This window comes from Silurus meridionalis, chromosome 22, assembly GCF_014805685.1.
Source record: "Silurus meridionalis isolate SWU-2019-XX chromosome 22, ASM1480568v1, whole genome shotgun sequence".
In the NCBI taxonomy this organism is placed as follows: Eukaryota; Metazoa; Chordata; class Actinopteri; order Siluriformes; family Siluridae; genus Silurus; species Silurus meridionalis.
In genome coordinates this window covers 8355443-8378732 of record NC_060905.1, presented here as the reverse complement: position 1 = coordinate 8378732, position 23290 = coordinate 8355443, and the positions used below count along the sequence as shown (strand labels likewise).

General features: G+C 40.2%; 1 protein-coding gene across 3 annotated transcripts in view; it reads right to left on the bottom strand.

Moving 5' to 3' along the window:
• Window positions 1–23290, bottom strand: part of sdk1a (sidekick cell adhesion molecule 1a) — a 235178-nt gene that overhangs the window by 80950 nt on the left and 130938 nt on the right. For all 3 annotated transcript variants that reach the window (XM_046834551.1, XM_046834552.1, XM_046834553.1), the window contains one exon: window positions 17294–17427. In XM_046834551.1, the coding sequence (XP_046690507.1) occupies window positions 17294–17427 (134 nt within the window). The remainder of the gene's footprint in view (window positions 1–17293; window positions 17428–23290) is intronic.

Sequence of the window (23290 nt, the reverse complement as noted above, 5' to 3'; positions counted from 1 at the left end):
ATATTCCATTGTACTTATTTACATGTTCTGTACTCATAGCATTGCTGATTTGCATTTAGTGATGCCCACAAAACTCCAAAGCTTTCAGAGCTGAAAATGACAAAATGTCCATTAAATAGTGAAGCACAGCCTCCTAAAAAACAGCACACATAGACACACTTTGTGCTCATTTATGAATCTGTTTTCCGTTTCTTTCTTTCAATTCAGTGGAATGAAATGACTGGGTGCGCAGACGTTTCACAATTTTATGTTGATCAGTCAATTTATGCAAATTCAGGATCTCTCCTAGGATATGTTTTTCATGACTACCACTTTTCTTATGTAAACAATTTAGGCATAAAAGTATTCATCTCCAGCTCGCACCTATTCAAACATCACTGCTTTTCTTCAGCACTAACAGACATGAATGCGACACAACGCAACACATTTCTAACCTCAGTGATGTCAAAATCTTTTTTTTAAATGAGGACATGGCAATTTTTTGTTTTCCTACAGGGTCAAAAAATCAATTTCTATGTGATATTGGGTTACATCAGTATGTTTTTCCTCTCACAAGCAAAAACAAGTCTAAATTATACAGAGGAAAAACACCAGGGACACTAAAATGGCAAATTCATATCAGCTCGGTGTTGGAAATCCTTGCTTTTAGCATAGTGCTTATGGAAATTGGCACTATGGAACTGCCTTAAGTTCTAGACTATTGATAAATTTCTGCTTTCTGAACTCCAGGAGTTCAAGGATTAATGACTAGATTAAACATTTCACAGTGCAGAAATATTACAAAATGAAAATCTGAAAAGCAGGGGAAAAAAAGTTGTTTATTTATTTACTTAGTTCTGAAGGTCATGTCTATTAAAGCACCTACACCTCCTGTGTAGCCGAATGGCACAAACAGTTCAGGTCTGAGTGTCTGAGCTTTCTTCCATCCCCACATGTGGACACAATGACTTTTTGCACGACACAAAGGTATTATTAGATGCCTGGTATCTGCCCTTATTGTGAAGAAACACTGAGCTCTGCCATACTGGGCAAAAGGGTAAGTGGCAGCTTGGAGGGTTTTTTTTTTTCTATGCCTCACCTTAGCACCTCTGTTTTTATTGCATATGCCTTCTGAAAGGCGAGTGAGTAACGAGGGATCTGTTCAACAGCAGTATCTCCCAAGCTCTGTGATCTTTGACTATGTCAGGAGGCATCAGATACAGCTTCTTTAAGCTTGCGCTGAAAAAAAAAAACAACAACCTTATCTTCAAAGACCGTGTCTTTTTCTCCGAAAGCCTAGGCACCTGTTTTTTTGTTTTTTTTTCATTTAAAATATTTTCCTGAAATTTAATGGCTCATAAATATTAAGATGGATCATCCCCCTCTCTGAGCTTCTTGCTGTTTTTTTTGTAAGTATTGTCATGAAATAATTTGCCTAGGTGCATGCGTGCTTAGCCAAAAACCATATTTGCATGATGGTTTCCCCAGTGGGTCATCCTTCTGCATTGTTTGTAATGACTTGATCTCCACCCTTCTGGCTTACTCAAAGATTTTGCACTAGGCTGCACAAAAAAACAGGCTGTTTACTTGATGTGTTGGACAAAAAAAAAAATGCAAGAATATCTGGCCCTTAATCCTCAAGTCTGTCTCTGGCGAACAATCAATACGGAGACAATTTCTCTGTGTGGCGCGCCCCCGCTGCCAATAGAGCCAGATTAGTCACACATTAATTATTCGAGTGTACAAAAGGCTTTGGAGTAAAAAAAAAAAAAGCAGTAAGCATGTGGTGCTATGTGGTGCATGGACCGAGGGAAGACGAAAGACCAGTCAAGTACATTTTTAATCGGGTTTCTCTGAAAATATGTTTAATAATCAGCATGAAGCGAACAACTGTAAGACATTCTGTTTATCTCTAGAATATAAAGTGAATAGAGCATTAGGAACAACGTGTGCCTACAATTCTATAAAGAACACTACAAGAACAAAAGCATTGTGACAACTGACTTTTCCAGCCATATGTGGTTCTTCTTTCAACGGTTATTACAATATTAGGGGCACACAATTGTATAGGACGTCTCTGAATTAAGTAGTATTCAAATTTTCACTTCACTTGAACTGTGAGATGCAAACCTGGTCGCAAAGCCAACTCCATGAAGATATGCTTTAGATGGTTTGGAATGGAACATGTCGAGTGGCCGACTTTAGAGCTCTGACGTCAACAATACTAAACAAGATGAATGTGCTGAATAAACCTCAGACCTCCATCACTACCTGAGATTACTTGCAGCTAAATGAGCACAAATCTCCACAAGTACACTCCAAAATCCAGGGGAACATCTTCCCAGAAGAGTGGAGGTTATTAGAACAGCAAACGGAGATTAAATGTGGAATGGGATGTTCTAAAAGCACATATGAATCTTATGCTCAAGTGTCAACAAACCTTCACTGGAGCCTGTACTATTATATATATATATATATATATATATATATATATATATATATATATATATATATATATATATATATATATATATATATAAATAAAATTAAATATATAAACACAGGGTAGGGTTTCTTAAGATGCTCTAAATAATAAAGCAAATAAAGGTTTTCTATGTAGAAAAACATTTTCTACAAATAGCAGTAAACATTAATAGAAAAACAAGTATAGTGAAGTAAAAATAAGTAAAGCCAATGTTTGCCAGCAACGACCCTTTTAGTTTTTAAAAATGCGTCAACGCTCTCAGGTACATTTTGTGCACATTTAAAAGGTTTTTTTCCTGGAGAACCTTCCATATTTCGGGTCTGATCCAGTTTATTTATTTGGGATGGAAAGTGGTCTGTTATCTGATATGTTTCCTTAGAAAAGTAGTACTTTAGCAGTGGTGGCATTGCGTTTTTCTATATAATAGATAGATAAATATCTATCACATATTTGCACAGTGGTGCAACTTTATCTCATTTATTTATTAAAATTAGTGTAACTTTACTAACATACACTACATGTACATTCCTAGGAAAAAAAATCTATATTAAACATATAGAAATATATCTGCACAGTACTGTACTGTTTTTATAAAACTATAAAAAATCTATTATTTGAATTATAACAGCTAATTAAGGGTACACTACATGCACATCCTCAGGGAAAAAACATTAAATATATTAAAGACATAAAATATTACAGATTGTGGTTCTATCTCCAAGTGTGTCATTGTTTTATTTATTCATTTTTTCGGATGTTTGTATTCTCATAAAAATAATTAAAATCTTACCATGTGATTTACGATTCCTCTTGCTTACTGTCCGGCAGCAGAGGTAAAAAAAAAAACACAAATAGCAGCCAATACATTGAGTATGTTTAAAATAATAATAATATTTTGATTGACTCATTTGTTATATATATATTTTTTTAATGGTTAGTTAACTACTAAAACTACTTGCAAATTACTAAAAACTTGAGATTAAAAAAATTAAATTTTGACAGACACACACCCACACACACGTTACAGTATGTAAACCAGAGGCATGTGTCTTCTACACAAGGCTGTTGTCTGGAAAGAAAATATCAAAGTTGGACTGGCTTCTAGTGGCACATATCGCCTCAAACAGTCACCCGGAGGTTGGCAGGAATTTGCGAGGCAGTAAATTGAAACAGAAGGGCCTTAAATTGCAAAGCTGTCCTTGTTTATTTCCCTCCTAAATCAACGCTGTGGCCTTAATTTAGACAGTCCCTAATGAATTCACGTGAAGCGTGAAAAGGTGATCTGATAACACTTTTTTAAGTGGAAAAAAAACAAACCGAACAGCAGAACAGCTGCCAGATTGCTTTAAAAAAAGACAACAGACATTAAAGCTATGAAATATGCAATGCTTTAGAGACAAGGAGCTTCAAGGAGCAAGGTTTAGTCAGAGACAAAACTTTGCCAGATGAGCCTGAATTCAAGCACCAACCAGAGCAGAGAAGAAAATGTTGCTGTGTGGAAGAGATATGTATATGTGTGTGTGTGTGTGTGTGTGTGTGTGTGTGTGTGTGTGTGTGTGTGTTTGTTTGCAGATAATGCCTGGAAGCTGAATATTTGTCAGTGGCTGCTTGGAGGGTTTGGGTTAAACACTAGGATTACTGTATGTGGATCTGTGTTTGGCTGCTGGTGCAGTTCAATTCTGTGGCTGCGGCTGCGGCCAGTCATTAGTCCGTAATTCCACTAGGAACAGTGATTTTTGTGCTGTTAACCACCATGCTACTGAGCAAGAACAATCACCAGAAGGTCGACGCCATGGAACAACATGCTGATTAACAAAAAAAATTATTGATAAAAATGGAACTCAAGCAAACGTTGTATAACCGTAAACCTAGTATAACAAACTAACAGATCAAAACCCCCCCAATGATTTTGATTTAAATACATTTATTAATATTCACAAAAAGCAGCATGATGTATCAATATATGATTATCAACATTATCATTATAAATTATAATTATTTGCCTTTTTGAGGCTGTGCCATGTCATAATTTAGGAATTTGCTTTGTAAATCATGAACAATGTGGCCTCTTAATCACATTACCTACTGTATGGACACACAAATGAAATGTTTCTGACCTGTTTCTTGATTTGTTTGTTTTTTCATTATTTTCTACAACTAAGAAAACCCCCCACAATGTTTCAACATTTCTACTTTGTTCTAGATTTCTTACAGTTGCGGGCCAATAAGATGATTTTTTTGGCATGTAACAGCCGCAAATGAGGATGCTGGAAAGTGTGTTCTGACAACTATCCTGTCCTAAAAGACTGCGATTTTGTGACAGCTGGTGAGATTGTTGATTGCAAGCAGAATTCTGTCTTCCCATCAAGCTGTACTCTCATGCTTGTCGTGTGTTGGCTTGGTAAATAGAGATGGCGCTGTGGCTGTTCCAGACGGCCATGTCCCTGCGGGCTTGTGTCACTTGTTGTGCCAGGTGATCAGCCTGGCATGCGGCGCTCCACTGGGCTTCGTGGCCTTTCTCTTGTCGGCAGGCCCTGAGGGGCAGAAGTTGGTGCTCAGCTCCTGTTTAGAGACACTCCATATAAATGCATGTGAGCAGCACCGGTGGCCCAGACTCCCATGCACGTCCATGGAGGTTACAGCAAGACGTCGGGATGTTGCTGATCCATATTCATCGCCTGTTCCTCACTATCAGTTAGGATGTCTTATTCCTCTCGCCTCCTTCACCATCTCCCTCTGGGGAAATGTGGCCCAGCATTACACAGACTCAATTCAATCAGTGGAGCATGTCAGCATCGCTTGGGCTTTGGAGGATTAAAAAGCAATGATCACTTGTGTTCGACCTACAGTTATCCTGCGAGTCGTCCTCCTCCCGAAACCGCCCAATCAAGCTTCAAATCCAAGCAGAGGCTTACAAGCACCCCGGCCTGTGATTAGGACTTTCTACAGCCATCACTGGAAGAAAAAGCAGAACTAATTCTGGCTTTGATTCCGCTAACATGACTGATTGGCTCCACTTGTGACTGGTAGGCTGGCGAAAGTAACAGGTAGCAGAGTGAGAGGGGCTGTAGATTTTCCTGACCAGTCCAGACCCTGAGAAAAAGGACGATCACCTGCTGGGAGGACTGGGGGAGGTACTTTGGCACGAACTTTCGGAAAATGTGCATGCATCGCATGTGGTAGGTTAAAAGCTCGGGATAATCAGACCAACCGCTGCTTCGGTTTGTTTTTAAATTCACATCTCATCTGTATATTTTTAAGAGAAATGAGAGGCAGCGCGATGTCAATCTGAAATCTGCCCTCTCGCACTGCAGAAATCCCAGCCGCGAAAAACCTCTATGTCTAAATACAGAAAAGAGCATTTCATAATAGCTGTTCCTGACGCCATAAAATCCTGCGGTCTTTGGCTTTTAAAGTCAAAAGCTACAAAAGGAGTTCTGAAGTGAAATATTAAATGCGGCACATGAAATGTGTCGTGAAGAGAGACAGCGGTTCCCTGTGCGTGACAGTGCAAAATATCAAGCACTGCTGCATGCCAATAAGGAGAGATGAAGGGCGGGGAAACTTCCTGTCCTTAGAACGGACTGAGACAGGTTCATAAAAGGATGCTCTGCTGCATGGGCTACCATAAGAACTGTCAATCAACGAGCTTCTTCTTGACATTTAATACAAAGATATAATACACAACACAGCGACTCGGAAAATAGGGACGAAGCCTGTGATTAAATTAGTCATAGCTCCGTCTGACACTGTCTGCACCCTTTCTGCCAAGTCCTCTTTCCAGTCTTTTTAGAGACGCCGCTGCATATACGTTTAAAATTCCAGCATGGGGACAGGCGCAAAAAGCATCAGCGTTTCAACTTACATCAAGTGCAGCCAGACACATGGCAAAGAGAATAAAAGATGAAGCATGAAAAGCTTGTTAAATACCTAAAGTCTACCTCAATAAGTTCCCAAAAGTTACAGGAGGCAGGACTCACTGTACTCTTCATCCTCCAGTCCAGAAATGATTGGCATTCCGTCCTCAACAAACTTCCTTATCGATTAGCACCTTTTGTTATTCAGAGTCTTATGCACATGCTCGTGTCCTCTTTCTCAAATTCTCTATTCTCTCGATGCTAAAAAGAAATCCCTCGGCCGTCACTATTGATCCTCTATCCCACCGCAGCACAAGGTTTATCAACACTTGGCCTTATTTTCCTGAAAAGACCAGAATGGATTACGTGGAAAAAAAAGAATAAATTCCCCCTCTGAGATCACGAGACCTTCAGAAACCTTTTCAACGTTCCGTGACAATCGGTCCAGCCGACAGCTATGGGGCAGGCACCTAAACTTTAAAAAGCGCTGGCATTTCACCTGGAGAAGGGGAGCTGCTATTATGATCTAGGTTCACTTCTGCTGCTAGAGAAAGAACTACGCTTACACATGTATACCTCGTGCTGTGTAGACCATGATCAGAATCCGAAATAGCTTTATTATGATCTCCGCTTTGTTCATTTCATCAAAACGTGCAGCTGGGGATAAACACAAGTCACCAACTGTTTAATTGAAGAATAAAATATTTTCTCATCACTAAGCAAATTAAGGTGAACCCACTCTTCCCATGGTTCATCATTTGAATTTGGTAAGAAAACAAAGCAGTACCATTGTGGTGCTTCGGAGTAAAGCTCGCTGTCAAGCCCAAAACAAAAATAAAACCCCAAACGAAAATAAAAATGCATGACATTTGGGTTTTATTTCAAATTGCAACACTGTCAATTTCAGTCACTATTTAAAGAGGGAATCAGTAGTTCCAAATTGAAAGCAATTTCGGAGAAAGATCGACAACAGCGAGCACTTTAGCACAAATGAATTACGTACACTTGTACGAGCGGATTAAATGTTGGCATCGGAACAGTAGCACTAACACTTTGGTAGCACCAAAACTTTGTTTTCGCTCATTACAGTTTGAGGAAAGGCGTGTTTGCAGCTCATTGACTAGCCTTTATCCATTTGGTCTAATGCACAGATTCAGCAAATGACAGTTGGCTCTGTTCTACTAGAAGGGAAAAAAAGCACTCCTCGAGCTCAAAGCAGCCTTGTGCGAAATTGTAATCATTTTAAAAGGAGCGAAATTGCTTTTTAAGAGTTACACAAGCCTGCCTATTGAACGCATGCCAAATGAAGAGATGCGCCTATTCACAATTCACTTGACTACAAAAAAAAGAAGCCTTTGAAATCCTTCATCAGCGACCCGTTCTTTTTTAGCTCTGTGAACGATTTCTTAGCACCACAAGCATTATGCCTCAATAAACTAAACTGTGGTACGACACATACGGTGGCCTCAATGCTCTCAAAATATCCCCCGAATGAAATAAAGTGGCTAATTTTGCCTTTTATCTGCAACACAAGATCTGTTGGGTGGATTCATCCTCGCGGTAGCCGTGGGGGTTTGAAGGGAGATGGCGCTGCCAGAAATCTCGCCGGCTTAAATGTTACACTCCTCTACACCAATCTCCCATGTTAAGAGTATTTTTTTTTCCAGTCCTGTGCTACTCCTCGCCAGGGACATCATTACTGAGTTCCATCTCCCTGCAAAATTACAAGCCAGGAGTGGACTGGACTGGAAATTAAACCACACAGATAAGAAGGAGGATGGTGCGGTGCAGTGAGGTGGAGTGGGGTGGTGAGGTATGGATCGGTTTTCACCTCTTCGAGCTGTCTGATGGGGAGACAGCACTAGATATTTCCTAGAACTTTTAATATTTAAGTGAGGGCCGATTTTCTTTTTCAATATAGACATGGAGTCCATTTGAATAGACTTGCTTCTTTTTCCCGATTATAATAAACTAAGACGAAAATAGTGCGAGACAAGTCAGGGCTTGCAATGTTGCCTGTGCATTGTTACCAGGCTTAGTTTTGAAAATCCTCTGATAATTACAGGGCTGTGCTAAAGCACTTATAAAAATGATCCAAGCAACAGCTTAACGCATTGTGGCGTTCTTATTTGGATCGGCATGGACTAAAATAATCATAAAGACTCAATAGTGCATAGAAAATCAACCAATTAATACAAGTGTGATGTGTCAGGTACAGAAACAGTGAAAGACTAGATTAAAACTCTAACTTATACACACATACAAAGAACACACACACTAGTCTTTTTACTTTCAAAAAGAACGTTCATTGGCATAAGTATAAATGTAGCGAATTAATGCTTTCCTATAATTAAAACAGTATCAAATGTACACCTTTTAGCTGTTTTATTCTTTCAATTAAATGATACAGGGTTTGTAAAAAAAGAAAAACGCGCACACACACACACACACACACACACACACACACACACACACACACACACACACACACACACACTCTTTACAATCTTGCTTTTCTCCTCTGGCATCTCATTTGCACAGGAGCAAGGTAATAAAAGTCAGGGAATAGAGGCCAAGTTTAACGGCCGCACATGTTTTTAGTTTTCGGTCTTACTTTCTGTCTGAGCTTCCTGACTGCGTGAAAAGGGGATTCCTACAGGCAGGGAGGAGAGAGGGAGGCAGGATTCAGAGCCACTGATTTTGCAAAAGGTTAACGATCCAGTGGCCAGAGGGCTGCTCGCCAGAGAGCGGATTAGTGATGGACTATAGTACTATGGGGTAAAGGAAAAGCCTTTTAAGAGGTTCAGGATAGTAGGCTGATTTCTTCTTCTTTTCTTTCTCTCCCTCTCTTTCTCTCTTTAACCACACACACATGTACACACTCACTACTGAGCCATGCTGGATTTCCTGTCTAAATGTTAACCACACAGTTCCTGCCCCAATAAACAGCAGTCAGAGGCAAATCTCAAGCTGCCATTTGCCCAATAGATCGGGGGGTGTGGGCAGGGAGTCCAGGCTCTTTTTATGACCACACAGGAAGACAAGAGTCAGTAGGGAACAAGACTTAAAAAGCTTCTGGTGGGTAAATGAAAAGGGAGAACCCACTGTTTGTCATAATGGCATTTGTGAATTGCATAGATTCCAAATCATCCAGTAAAATGGTTTCAGAACAAATCCAGATGTGCAGAATCGCAGATGAAAGCAGAGGAAGAACCGTTAAAGGTAATGACTCCAGGCTTTTCCACTCCTGCATTCTTTCCATCTAGCAACGGCAGGATGGTCGTCATCGGTTGAATCGCAAAAACGCCTGGGTCGTCTTTTAAGATGTCTTGCAACAGTTCCTCACTGCGATAATATCTACTGATGGTCCCCTAAAAACTCCAAATGGCACCGATCCTAAATATAGTATCGTTAAAACAAGCACGAAAGGGCATACTTCCATTGTATATCTGAGCTGTCACACACTGTAAATCCGTTTCCAAAAAAACTCATCACAGACTCAAGATATTCTATTGTACTGCTGTCCTTGGGATAAAATGTAGAAGCACATACCAATAATATTACAGCAAGTGCGCTTTTATAGACATTACATTAACAGCTATTGTTCCGATAACGTTACAAAATAGCTCTCGGAAAAGCACTGGCAAGGTAATTCGGATAAAAAGATAGCACGGGGGACGGCAGCTGTCTGCCTCCGAATACAGAGAGGGGCCACGAATGACAACCTGAATTGCGAGTGCGTTGAGAGCAGAAAGAGCAAACTAACGGCATGAGCAGCCGGTGTTTAATAGTAACAAAATCAAATCTGGATAACAAAAGAAACAAACCCTCAACTGCTGCTGGATCTGCACAATTATACAGGAATACAAATGTGTTGAAAGAAGGCAAACCTGTGTTGATTTGAGTCGGTGTACCAGCTCTGCTCTGTTACTCTGACACTAATGACATAGCTCATTATAATTACAGATAAGAGCCGCATCCTCGGTGCTGCAGCAAACTGGATTAGACAAGAAGAGGACTTCCGGAGCTTATCTAGACCACGAAATTGGCACTGTACCTTGTTTTATCATAATCATAAAACAACCTCGCGTGTGCAAAGCAAGTTGGATACGCCAGAGCTCATTTGCGATGTACTACGAGGCCATTATTTTTGAACATACATAGATCTCCAGAGATGCTACACCGACAAGCAAAATGCCTTACTTTGCTTTCTAGAAATAAAATTGCACATTGATGCCAGACCTCCTGCTAGCACATTATCATAAAATGCCATATGATGGTGGACTGCTTGCAACATGGAGGCCTGCATACAGCTGTGTTTCCCAGCTGGAAGAATACAGACACTTTACAGTGAGACAGCTACTGTCTGTTTGTTGGCATGAAATGGGACACAGTGATAACTACAAGCCCACATACTGTAGTCGCACCAGTTATCAGGTGCATTCAACAAGCATTTTTTCACTAGTTAGGCAACATTTTGCCAAATAATGCTCCCAATTAAACAGTGCTAATTTGCCTGCTACTGTTAGTCAGTTGGTGTACTACAGTCAATGTACATGCTATAACTGTAAATGATCTAACGTGCGAAGTACAGGGAGGAAACACTGCTCTTAAAAGCTGCAACCTGTTCAGATTTTTAGGAAAGTGCAATAGGATTTAAACTGACTTGCAAGCTGAAATGTCTAGGAAATGTCTACCTCTGTCTAGGAAACACAATCTAATAAAATGCTCTTTAATTCCTATTCAGGAGCATTTTTTTGCTCAATCCTGACACTAAATCTACATGATTACTCACAGCATCAACACTGCATGAATCAGCACTTAATTTTAAATGAGCTCCATTGTGTATACATACAGGTTGAAACGCTGAAACGCATTAAACGTCTGCTTGAAGTAAAATATAAATACAAAAAAAACACAGCAAAGACATGTTTAAATAAGAAATAAGACTCTCAATCAATGTTGTTGGCCCCGGAGGTGCGAATGTACAGCAAGCGTTGGATATCAAAGCAACTTTGTTAGTCATCATTTCAAGAAATGTCTCATTCATGTCACATAATGGGACCAAATTGCAAGGAGCTTTAAAAAAATAATATGGTTTGTTCTAAAATGCTAGAAATGGGCTTATGCAAATTTAATACCTGGCCTTCAGCTGCATAAATTCGCAGGCGTAATCTGTACTCCTGCACTACAGACGCTGAATGTGTATATTTTGACATTTTTTCACTGCGTTTTCCATTTCTCCACTGTCAGGTAAAAATATCTAAAAAAAACGACAGCTTTGTTAAGGACAAATTGCCAAACAGTCATGTTGTGAAAGATTCTCTGTATTCCATATTAATAAATTAGATCGCACGAGTTCTTTGTTTGCGTATGTCTTCGTGGTTTGTACAGGCAAATCTTTACTGAATACAAACAGGAAACTATTCTAAAATTTGGAATAAAAATATTGGATTAAATATATAAAGACTGGCTGTGATGAGTCACGTTACAACAATAACACATCCGTTTTTAATCATTCTGATTGTTCTAATCATTAACAATAGATGTTAGTGCTGCATCTGAGTCATAATTTGGAGGGCAAAGACAAAAAAAAGAGAAGATTAAAAAAGGACATTGTCAACTCCTCAAACAACTGTTTAATGCAGTGAAAGCCACAAGAGCCTCTGCTTTCTTGACTCATGCAAAACAGATGTCTGTTTATTTTACATCATAATTATGCCGCCTTGTATTTCCTCGCGGACAAAATAACTCAGACGCACAAAACCCAACCTTGAATGCTCTGTTTTTCGGTCGGCTTTTGTAGCAGGAACATCACAACGACGCGAAACGCCTACTTTGCTATATTTGCAGCCGCAGCCGCTACCTCACCGTGACCTACTTCCACCAACAGCTGGGTGACTGACACGCTAAGCGGGGACATGGACAAACCCGAGCGTAGGCTTGGCTTGCCTTGCCTCAGACTCCTTGACCACGGAGCTGTGGCTTTGTAAGCTTCACAAATCAAAACAACACATTTAATTACACTGACCCTTGTTTATTTCTGGAAAGCCAAGAATCTTTCACCGAAGTGAAAAATTATGATCTCGTGCAAGCTAAAGGCCCAAGGGGGCTTGGAATCCATGTGCAAATTGAGTGTGTATGTCTAACTATGCAGTGCGATCTGGTAATAATTTTATTTGGCAAACCTCCACGTTACAGATGTCTTTGTAGTAAAACTACAGTAGCCATAAAATGTGAGTTACTAAGGCCATTATGTAAGATGCTGCATGCATTTTACCAGTTCTTCTGAAATTTACTACGAACCTGCAGTGCAAACTTTACATCAGAATAAAGTAAAATAGTTATAAAATTGAGACTGAGTTTTAATCAGGCAGGCCACAAAACCTGAATTTGTCCAGATTATCAGGCTGAGGATCTGATGCACCAGATCTACTTCATTAATTCACACAACCCATTAAAAGAACGACAATACGAAAGAAATTTAGATAAGAGCAACAAAGTGGTTACTAAGTGCGAGATAAGGCCGCTGTGATTAGCAGGCTGTAATTGAGAGCCGTATCATCTTAAAACATCAAGAGACTCGCTCGCCATAAACATGTTCTATCTTGAGAGCTGATGGACAGCTTATTATTTGTCCGTCAAGTGCACAGTGAAGTCATAGGCCCAGCGAGTCTGCCACACACTAATGAGAAGCAAAAAAGCACAGTGCCTGCAGCAGCTTCACTGCCGTGGCCCTGCGAATCAGCCGCCGTCACGTCCTATCAATCTCCCCTCAAATTACAGGTGACAAGTTATCAAATCTGGGATATTACAAACTAAACAGAGACCTCCCAAAGGACCTATTTGTTTAAGATATAGGCAATTAAACAAGGCACAGCCTGTCAAGGCCGGAGACTGCATGCCACGGCTCCGGAGCTAATTTCATCCTCTTAATGGAAACAAAAAAAAAACAAAAAAAAGCGAGAGAAGGCAGAAAAAACACAGGCAATAAATGTGGTTAAAAAAAGAAAAGAAAAAAGAAAAGGTGGCTGAAGGGTGGAAGGTCCCTGCTTTGGAGCTGATGCTTTAATCATCTTGGTTCCCTTGGGTCAGCTTAGAGTGGAGAAAAGCAGCTTTTGTTTGAATGTAATCTGCCAGTAGGAAGAGCATTATAAAAATTTATGGTGGTGTTCATTAAATCTTAACGATACAACACTCCAGATATTCCAGACTCGGCCCTTGTCAAACCACCACCCGTCCACCCGATTCTGAAACAACCCCGCCATCCCAAACCCACCCACTGTTTAATGATCCAGATGTTCACATGTGAAGACAGAGTCATGTCAGTGGCAGTAAATACAACTGGACTGCTTCCATTATTACTAAAACCCATACTTCCTTTTCCTGTCTTGCTAGCCTAGCTATCACATCCAAACATGCACTGCTCAGGAGCAGCATTGGAACTCCACTCGCACACAATAGCTGCAGGTGCAACTGATTATCATATATCATTGGCAGGTTTTGACACAAATGCATCCCAGTAATAGACAAGGAAAGAGAAATATGTCTACACTAAGCTGACCTGGAGGGAAAACCCAGTAAACAAGGGGCTTCTTGAGTCCCACAGGTGATCCATTAGTGTGAATCAATACACCTTCACGTGCCTCAAAGTCTCGCTATAGGTTTGTGTTTCATTCTGTACCGCTTGAAGCTAAAGATCATTTGGAAAACAGAGAAATTACATTAAATTGTTATGGGATGGAGAGGGAGGGGACTTGGCACAACATCTGGCCCAACCAGCTATGAATTTTTCATGGCTGCATATCCAATCCTAACAATGTGTGTTTCTTTTGTTGTGTTTAAATCTCACATGTAATTTCTAATCAGACTGCTGAGAACTCTGGTGACCCTTTTTTGTTGGTGACTGATTTGCCAATTCAGAAGAGGGATAAAACACAGATTTGATTATGCTTCTGTTGGTAAGGTGTGACGTACTGGGCCAATAACAAGCGCAGAGAGAGCGTTTCTCTCTTCCAGCACTTTCTCCTATTTCCAAACCCACAAACGGGACTCAGGGACCAGATGCCTAGTCTGTTCATATTAGTGCTGTTCCAATTCTCGGTAGTAAAATCATTAAAAATAAAGACAAATTTGTCAATTATAGATCCAAATGCTACATCCTGGTAATCACTTAATAAACATTACGCTCGGTTCATTTCTGTAAACAAGTCCTGACATCCACAATGCCTTCTGTCTCGCAAATTGTATCATCCATAAAAAACAAAATAGCGAAATATTCGACTACAATCGGTTAGCAAGCGATAGAAAATTGTGTGCGGGAGCTAGCTCTGTTCTTAAAATGGTTGATGATGATTTCAGCTGGGAAAATGAAGCAGACCCAAGCACACAGTTGCCTCCAAATGAGATCATTAGTAACAGCAAATAATGACTGAGCTGGTTAGTCGAAGTCTATTTCCTTTGAAATAAATCAAGCTGCTACAATGTGGAAAAAAAATTCCACTGAAAATGCTGGCGAGTGCGAAAGACAGATCACGCTCAGAGAAATAGTTTGAGCCTGGACCCACACGTCTGTGCATTTACCGCACAAAAAAAACACCATTAAAGCACAAACTAATTAATGCCCCAAACCAATAACGAAGTCCTATCAACTTTCCATGCGACTCTTTTCACATTCGCTTTTACGCCAGACTCGGCTGGAAAGGCGTCGATGTCTGATGACAGTGTCCCAGGTGCCATCTATTAAGCGTGTCTGATCAGACCTTGCTGTGGTGACGTTCTTTACCTTAGCTGACCTTTTCCCAGCCCAAAGGCGACTGATAATGGAGGCAGAACTGAATGAGGTTTCAAGTTTGACAGCTCTAAATGAGATCCATGTCACCCATGACAAAAGATTGTTCGCAGGCGAACAATAATTCACTCGTGATTGGATGGACGGACAATCACCCTCAAGAAATTGCTTTGAAAAAACAAGATACTAAAAGGACACTTAGGGTTGCATCCTGTTTTTTTTCCCCGTGTGTCGGTAATTTAATCGCGTGAGGTTAGAAATGTTTTTTGTAAACACCTACTACTGAGTTTAATTGACAGTTTCACTGGATGAAATGTGTTTTTTTTAATAAACATTACCACCATACAAAAAAAAATGTTCAAGATGAAGAAAAATTCTCATTGCTCATTCATTCCTCACACGCTTCTGGCTCTTAAGTGAATGGTGGGTTATTTTTTTTTTAATCAGGTGAGTCATGAGGGCAAACTTGACATTTACATGCCACTTTTTAGAGCATTTTGTTTCATGTACCAGTGTTTCAGTCTGACCATATGTGCATAACTTATTCTACCAGATGCTTTAAGTTGTATATAAAAAAAAGAAAAACACAACAGAAGAATGTTGGCGGTGATGCCACCCACAGTACGGACACCTCCTCCATATCAGTGCTTAGTGCTATTTGTCAGGTTACAATTCACCTCAAGTGAAGAATTAGCTATGGGCCTATTACACATGTACATGAGTGTGTACACAAGAGCACTTAAGGACATATGTACCCTGCAAATGTACTCACATTCCTCTCAACAACACAATGAATTTGTTGATGTGAGTCATACACTGGGGCAAAAAAAAAAAAAAGAACAGTGCTGATATTAAAATGTGTCATTTCATTTCAACTTCTTTCAAATGCTGACTTCAACTTTTCGAGAACTTGAAATTAAATTAGGAAATCATATTACTTGCTGTTGCATTGATGTATACTGGAGATTCTGCTTTCTATGTCTTTTATTTCCAAACCTTGAGACAGAAATACTGTATATACCCACCTACTTTACTGGATATGCCTAACTCTTCTATTCCAATACAGCAGTCTGGACACTTGGTCTTGTACATAGACCAGAGTTAACACCTTGTGAACGTTGCACAATTTTCATAATCTGAAAACCGTTGTACTGCTCACACTTTATTGCCTGCTAGATGACAGAGTGTAGATGGAACTAACGACTTACTTTCACCTGGAGGAACTGCAGACAAAGAGCAGCAGATCGTGTAATAAGTGTACTATTTGTGAGTGCAAGACAGGAGGCTGAGCAGTTACTGAGTTGAAATCAGTTTTAAAATATACTGAAAATATATATTCCATTCTACAGTTAGTCCCCATTTTGAGTTCAGGGTTGAGGTCAGAGCTCTACAGCAGGCCGCTCAAGGTCTTCCACTCCAACTCAGCTTCAGGAAGCTCACTTTTATAGCCACGGGGGCCACTGCCATTTTGGAATATTTAAGGGGAAAAACAACATATGGCTGGAAAACCCAGGTGTCCCAATCCTTTTATCCATAAATTGTGTGCATACAGGTGATTTTTTTCCGAATATTTTTGTATATTTTAGAGCCCAGACCGCTTTATCCAGACAGCACCAGTAGACCAGTAATTCTGCAAAACATGAAGACACATAAGTGTCGTTTTCTGAAAAATGTCACTTCCCTCTTATGCGCTCCTACACCAAATATTGGACCGTAACAACAACAAAAAAAAATCAGAGTTGAAATTACACCCTGAGTGAATCATGAGCTAATAAAAAATGACTTCTTGGGCTGCAACTGTGTTCGGAAAATGGGAAAGCGTGAATCTTTGTCACTTCTGCTCGATTCCGAGTCACTCCGAGCACTTGCCAAACAGGTAGATAAGTACCAGTGAGGAGATCCGAGTCTATTCCTTCTACATATTCCTCCGAAAAAAATCTAGTCATCTCTGGATATCTGTGTCTCCATGTGTATCTCTCTTCCTGCTTCACTCTTTCACCCCTGAGTGACGCTCTCAAACACAGAGACTAGAAATGCACCAGGAATAGAAGCGAATAAAAATGCAGCTACAGCAATGAGGTGATAATAAGGCACTCGCGGTCGATAGCAGTGTCTGAGATTCTTCTACAGCTGAAGGAAGAGGAGAAGTGATACAACAAACTCTCTCTCCTCTCTGCTTACCTGCCACATTCAGGTAAATGGATGGACTCGTCTTGTTCTCGCCATTCTTCTCGTTGACGGCCTGGACGTAGTACCTCCCGGCGTCTGCTGCAGCTGTGGCCAGCACTACGAGCTGGTTCTCCATAGTTATTGCCCTGCAAACAGCAAAAAAAAAAAAAAATGAAGAAAGATTTAACAAACATTGCCTTGCAGTTTAACCACTACTGACAATTAGGTCAGCGCTCTGACAAATTTCACTTGTACTATATATTGGTAGCATTTCAATTAGCAACCCACTGGAGTGTATTGAGTGCCATTAAAGAATAGATGCTTTACTGTGAGGCATTCAGCATAGAGGAATTTCATGGGTCCTGCACACCCTCAATGTATCTGATCCCTCATTCTGACATAAGCAGCGAATCAATGAGCTGAAAGGTTCATTACAGGCAGAAATGGCGCACTTTACGAGTATAAACCCAAAGGATAGACTCCTGCTCTCTTTGACTCAGTCGCTGAAACATGGACAGAAGGAACATCGAGTTAAAATATTGAAGCGGACTTAGAACTGCTATAAAATCAAAGAGTACAGGTTTTGGGATTGGGATTAGATACTTGCAAGATGATGAAAGTATTACTCACAGTGCTTCAAGGTTGGCCTACAGAATGTGGGCAGTGGTTCAAGCTTCCAAAGTGCTTCACATACACGGAATATTTAAGCGGATTTCTAAAAGCTTTGAAAAGAACCCGTGCTATGCCTGAAAACTGATGACTCCGACTCATCAAGCCGGTATCTTAAACTCCTTTTTTTTTCCAACTGTATGATTAATATCTCAAACCACATTTGTGGCACAAAGTGCAAGCTTCTTTTGATACCCTACTCCACTCCACAAAGATGGAAAGGAAGGTGTTCGCTTTTGTTTCAACAGATGAAAGGAGCACATTCCACACCTCTCTCGTGTCCCATTCTCCTCCCTCTTTCGCTTCTTTTTTCCCGATTAATTGATAGCATCCTCAATCACACATCAGTGGAGCTTTAGAGAACTCTCCCTGATGAGGCACGAGGCACAGCAAGACTTGTTTGAAACGTTTGATTAGCTCCAGGGACCTGTAGCTCGTTCATTTCTACATTTCGGAACAAAGACGGTGGTCATTACCCATTTTCGAGATGGATCTCAGCAAGAGAAATTCAAGTCAATGAGACATTCGCGGCTAAAAAAGAAACAGCTCTGGCAGGGGCTGATGGGACCAGCCGTGCTTCTGAGAGAACGTTGATTGTGTAATTAGAGTCTTCTGCAGGTCTGCTAAATGCCTTTTTTTTGATGTTCAATGATTAAGTGAAGATTATCATAAAGAGATCCATCAAAAGCTGGATGCTGAGCTGGTTGAATGAGGCCAATTAAGGATGGAGACACACGGCTGCTGATATCCTCATCTTTACTGTCTGATTTTCACCGACCATGCACAGGTGTCAATGCCGTTCTCCTCGCATGATATCCGCAGCAGCAGCATAAAAAGGTCACAGTGTTCCACCTCAATGGTGTCAATTATTAAACAGCTACGCAACTAAAAAAACTTAGCAAGCATCATGGACCCAAATTCATGCCTATAAATTCAAGGCTGTACTTAAGGGGTTTAAAGAAATAAATAATCATATATGATGAAAGAGAAAGCATGTACCTGCTTTCTACTGTTCAACAGGAATTGATATGAGCGGCATATAAAGTGATTTTATGATTAGAGTAGATGGTTCGGGTTCCATTAGAATTCTCCAGATACAGTAAATGGTCTCTGCCATGGGTTCAGTCAACAAAGAGCAGTGGGAGAGATAATGGCTACTGTTGTTTTCGCATCCCAGAGGGCTTGCGTGTCTGTTTGATATCAGCCCACAACCTATTACACAAGCAGCTCGAAAGCCATGTGAAATGTTAATCCACTTAGGAAAGGTGGCCAGGTAATCTAAATATCCGACGACTAAAACGACTGCATTGATTTGTAAAAAGTGTTCTTTCTGCCCGCCCAGCTCCGGCAGGCTTTTCTTTGGCCAGTCATTTTTAATATATGGAAGATGCTAGAACAATTTGGCAACTAAATAAAAAAAAAATAAAAAAAACACAACTACTACATAGAAATGGCTTACTCTGATAGGTCCTTTATTATAATATTCTACCCTGATTGTTTTGGTTTTTTTGAGGGGAAAAAAAAACCCAATAAACTCATATCAAATGATTTTCGACCCTGCTTTCTGGAGGCGTATTATTTATAGAGATTTACCTGATGTTCCAGGAGACTTTATTAGTATGCAGTTCATTATAGTGAGCAGAGTTGGTCGCAGCAATAATGCATTATGAAGCCCCTCTATAATACTCTGAAATGTGAAACGTTGCTGTGAGGTCCAAAATGTAATTCTCCTGGGCATTGGACAACCGCTCGTGAGATATTACATTAATCAACATGGCGGGTACCTGCTTTCAGAGAGCTGCTTCCGAGAATATTTGTTTTCATTTACTCCCATAAATTACTCTCTTAAAATAGGCTTACTGGTCTGAGATGTATGATATTGTAATTAAAATGTCAGCGAGTCATATTGTGCTTCTGTTTCTACGAAGAACCCAGCTGGGTGGATTTTGTCCGTCGTTACATTTTGATTTATGATGCTTTTAGGCCCCGGGAAAGCCAGAGAGAAGTAGGTACACTGGGACCTTGGGGAAGAAAGATAAGAGTCAGTGATGTGCTGAGAGCAGTACCACCCTGAAACATGTCAGAAGCTCGAGATGAGATGAGATGAGATGTTATGTTCACTGCGCTTTCTCCATCTTGCCCTGATGGAGGGACTGAACAACAGATCAAAGCACAGGGTGGAGAAGAAAACAGAGGCGTCTCAATACAGATAAAATTGTCCAAGTCTGCAGTACAAAGTTGCTGCTGCTGTGTACGGATGCGTTTGTAAGACATGTAAGAAAGAGCTGTGAGAAATCGTCATGAGGGACAGCTAGACTCTGAATGACACCAGCCCTTCACTTCGTTTTTAGCCTCGACGTCAGACCATTAAATGGTCAAAGTGTAGTCAAGGTAAATTCCTGTGTGGGTTCCTAAATGTGTGCAGGTGACTCAATTTTAGCATGTACATAAGTACACTCACAGCATGCACACATACACACAACACAAATGTCCAGAGACACCTGACTGCCCACCTTAGACCTGACCTTTATTTTTTTTCCGCTCAGTCAGCATGAAAGAAATTCTCCTCGGTCCTCCAGTCATTTCGTAGTAAATCAAAAGTCAATTGAACCCTCCTTTTACCTTAAAAAAAAAATGACACTACAAAGGGTTCATTCACAGTCACCAGTGTGTTTAACTCCTCCCCTTTCTCAGTGTGCCTTCCAGCACTGTAATGCACAACTCCATAGACCTGTTCAGGAGGGCACCAGGCAGGAGCTCTGATACTTAACGGCACCAATGCAGTCAGTTCAAAGTTTTCCACCCCGTCCATTACCAGGCCTTTCTGAAGCATTTCAGGGGCAACCCATTATATCCATTAGGAGCAGTGATCTGCCACACATCTTCTGATGAATTATGGTCAGCATTGTACAAGCACAGATAGCTCTGAAAGCTCAGACCTCTCATGACACGGATACAAAACATTTGAAATAATCCATATGTACCCTGAGAAAGATATGAGGGCTGGCTTTGAATGCTCAAGGTCAGATGGTGTGAATCAAAATGGCAAGACTATACCAAAATCTGTGAGCTTAAAAATAAACATTTTAGCTTATTCAGCACTCGTGTTTTCCAGGCAGAGGTTGTTTCTTAAAAGACAATTTAATTTTGTTGTATATTCAATAGATTCTATGACTGCAAGCTTCTACAATGCTGTCGTAAAGCTATATAGATATAATATCTGCCATAACAGCAAAAGCACATGTCTAATATTGAGTAGCACAATAAAGGTTGTGTAGAAAGCATGGATTTCACAAAGCCTCAGAAGGTGAGTTGTGGTATCTGGCACTGAGACATTAGCAGCAGATCCCTTAAGTCCTGTAAGTTGAGAAATAGGCATCAAAAGATCAGACCTGAGCGTCTAGCACATCCTACAGACGCTTGGTCAGACTGGGAAAATTGAAGACCAAGTCAACACCTGCTTTGTCATGTACTTCTTACTATTCCTGAACAATTTGCATCCTGGTTCATCTACATTTAAATTTTTGACGTTTGGCAGAATCCTTTTCCCAGAGCAACTTACAATTATCTTACTTGCTGGGTAAAAACTACAAGTGACACAAATGTAAACATTTCATAATGCTGTTTTCTGTTTCATATTTAGTGGGAAACGAACTTCCAACAACAAAAAAAAAAAGAAAAGAAAAGAAAACTAGGGTTGAAGCAAAAACTTCTCATCCTCGTTACTTTAAGCTTTGTACTTCAAAAACATCCAGTGCTGTCTTCTGGTCTCACAAACAGAGCCGTATTAGTATTAAATTAGACAATGAAATATATAAGAACCGAAGAACAGGGAAAAAAGGTGTAACAGAAGTATGAATGCTTTTATATATCTGGGTTTTCTCAGTTATATAAAGGATTTTTTTTCTATTCCAGACATGAAGTGCTGCATTAATGTTACAGAGGGTAAAACTCGCATAGAAATAGCAACCTCGTCCACTGAGCTGAAGAGTGAAAAAAGCTTTTCTTAAAATATCTTTCAGAACAGAGTGAATGAGAATATACAACTTTTCCATACACAACTTTCGATTCACATCAAAAGTGCTCTTCTTCGCCTTCTTCCTGCTCCGAACGCAGAGGACCTCGCGAAAGGGAGGCATACAAGCAATCTTCAGAAAGATGACATTTTAAAAAGCGTGTTTCCTCCTCCACTGTGTAACACAAAATAAACAGACCACAAAAGCAGTGGAACCAGACATCCTTTTTTTTTTTTTTTTTTATCACCGGTTGCAATGAGTAGCACCATGCTGTGGGGGGACTACTTAACATTTCAGAGTCAAGCACAACAGTGGGAAACTAACAATCTTATGCCCTCGCTGGATCCAACTTTCCCCCTACTCTCATCATTTGACAAGACCTTCTGTTCAAAATGGCTCCTGGGTTCTGACTCCGGAAAAGCCTGGATCACTGTGATCGCTGTCTTGGGCCGCAACGGGAGCCAAGCGCAGTCTTGTAGTCAAAGGAAGCTTGACAAAATGTAGGAGGGGTGGTTCAAAAAGACCACAGTGATAGTAAAATTTTTTTCCCACTTGTGAGTCTCTTGTTCTTGTATGTACAACTCAGATTACTACTTATCAGCTTGCGTCAACAGTCCAGGATTGTGCAGAAAAATAGGAACAGAAACAATCCTCAGAGTAATAATACTGTCATTCTAAAAGAAAAATAGAATGCTTTAAAATGCACTGCTTTGTTCTTTATAGCCATGTCAAGTCAAGTCAAGTCAAGTCAAGTCAAGTTTATTTCTATAGCGCTTTTCACAACAGACATTGTCTCAAAGCAGCTTTACAGAATTTAAGAGTTAATGTGAATGGTGTGCATTTATCCCTGATGAGCAGCCATGGAGACTGTGGCAAGGATCCCCTTAGATGTTATGAGGAAGAAACCTTGAGAGGAACCAGACTCAAAAGGGGAACCCATCCACACCAAGAATGTGATTATAGTCTTTAAACAATACAGAACACTGGAGAGTGAGAACTAACATGAGCACTGGAGTGTAAGATTATGTATAATGTCCTTTCTACAGTCTTATACAGTCATTTGTGGTTATAAAACTAGGAACTACTGAGCACCTCATAAAATAGCTCAACATTTGCGATCATCACAGATCCAACACCAGCTTCTCCAGTGAAGGACTTGAGGTAATAGGCATCAAAACCAATTAGCATGCAATCCTATACAAATGCAAGTATTTTAAGTAATCACGTTCTCAATCCCATTTTGGGTTCACCTAACACCAGCCTCCTTTTAAAGAAGTGTTATAGCAGCTCTGGGATAAAAAAAAAAAGAAATTGCTGAACCTTG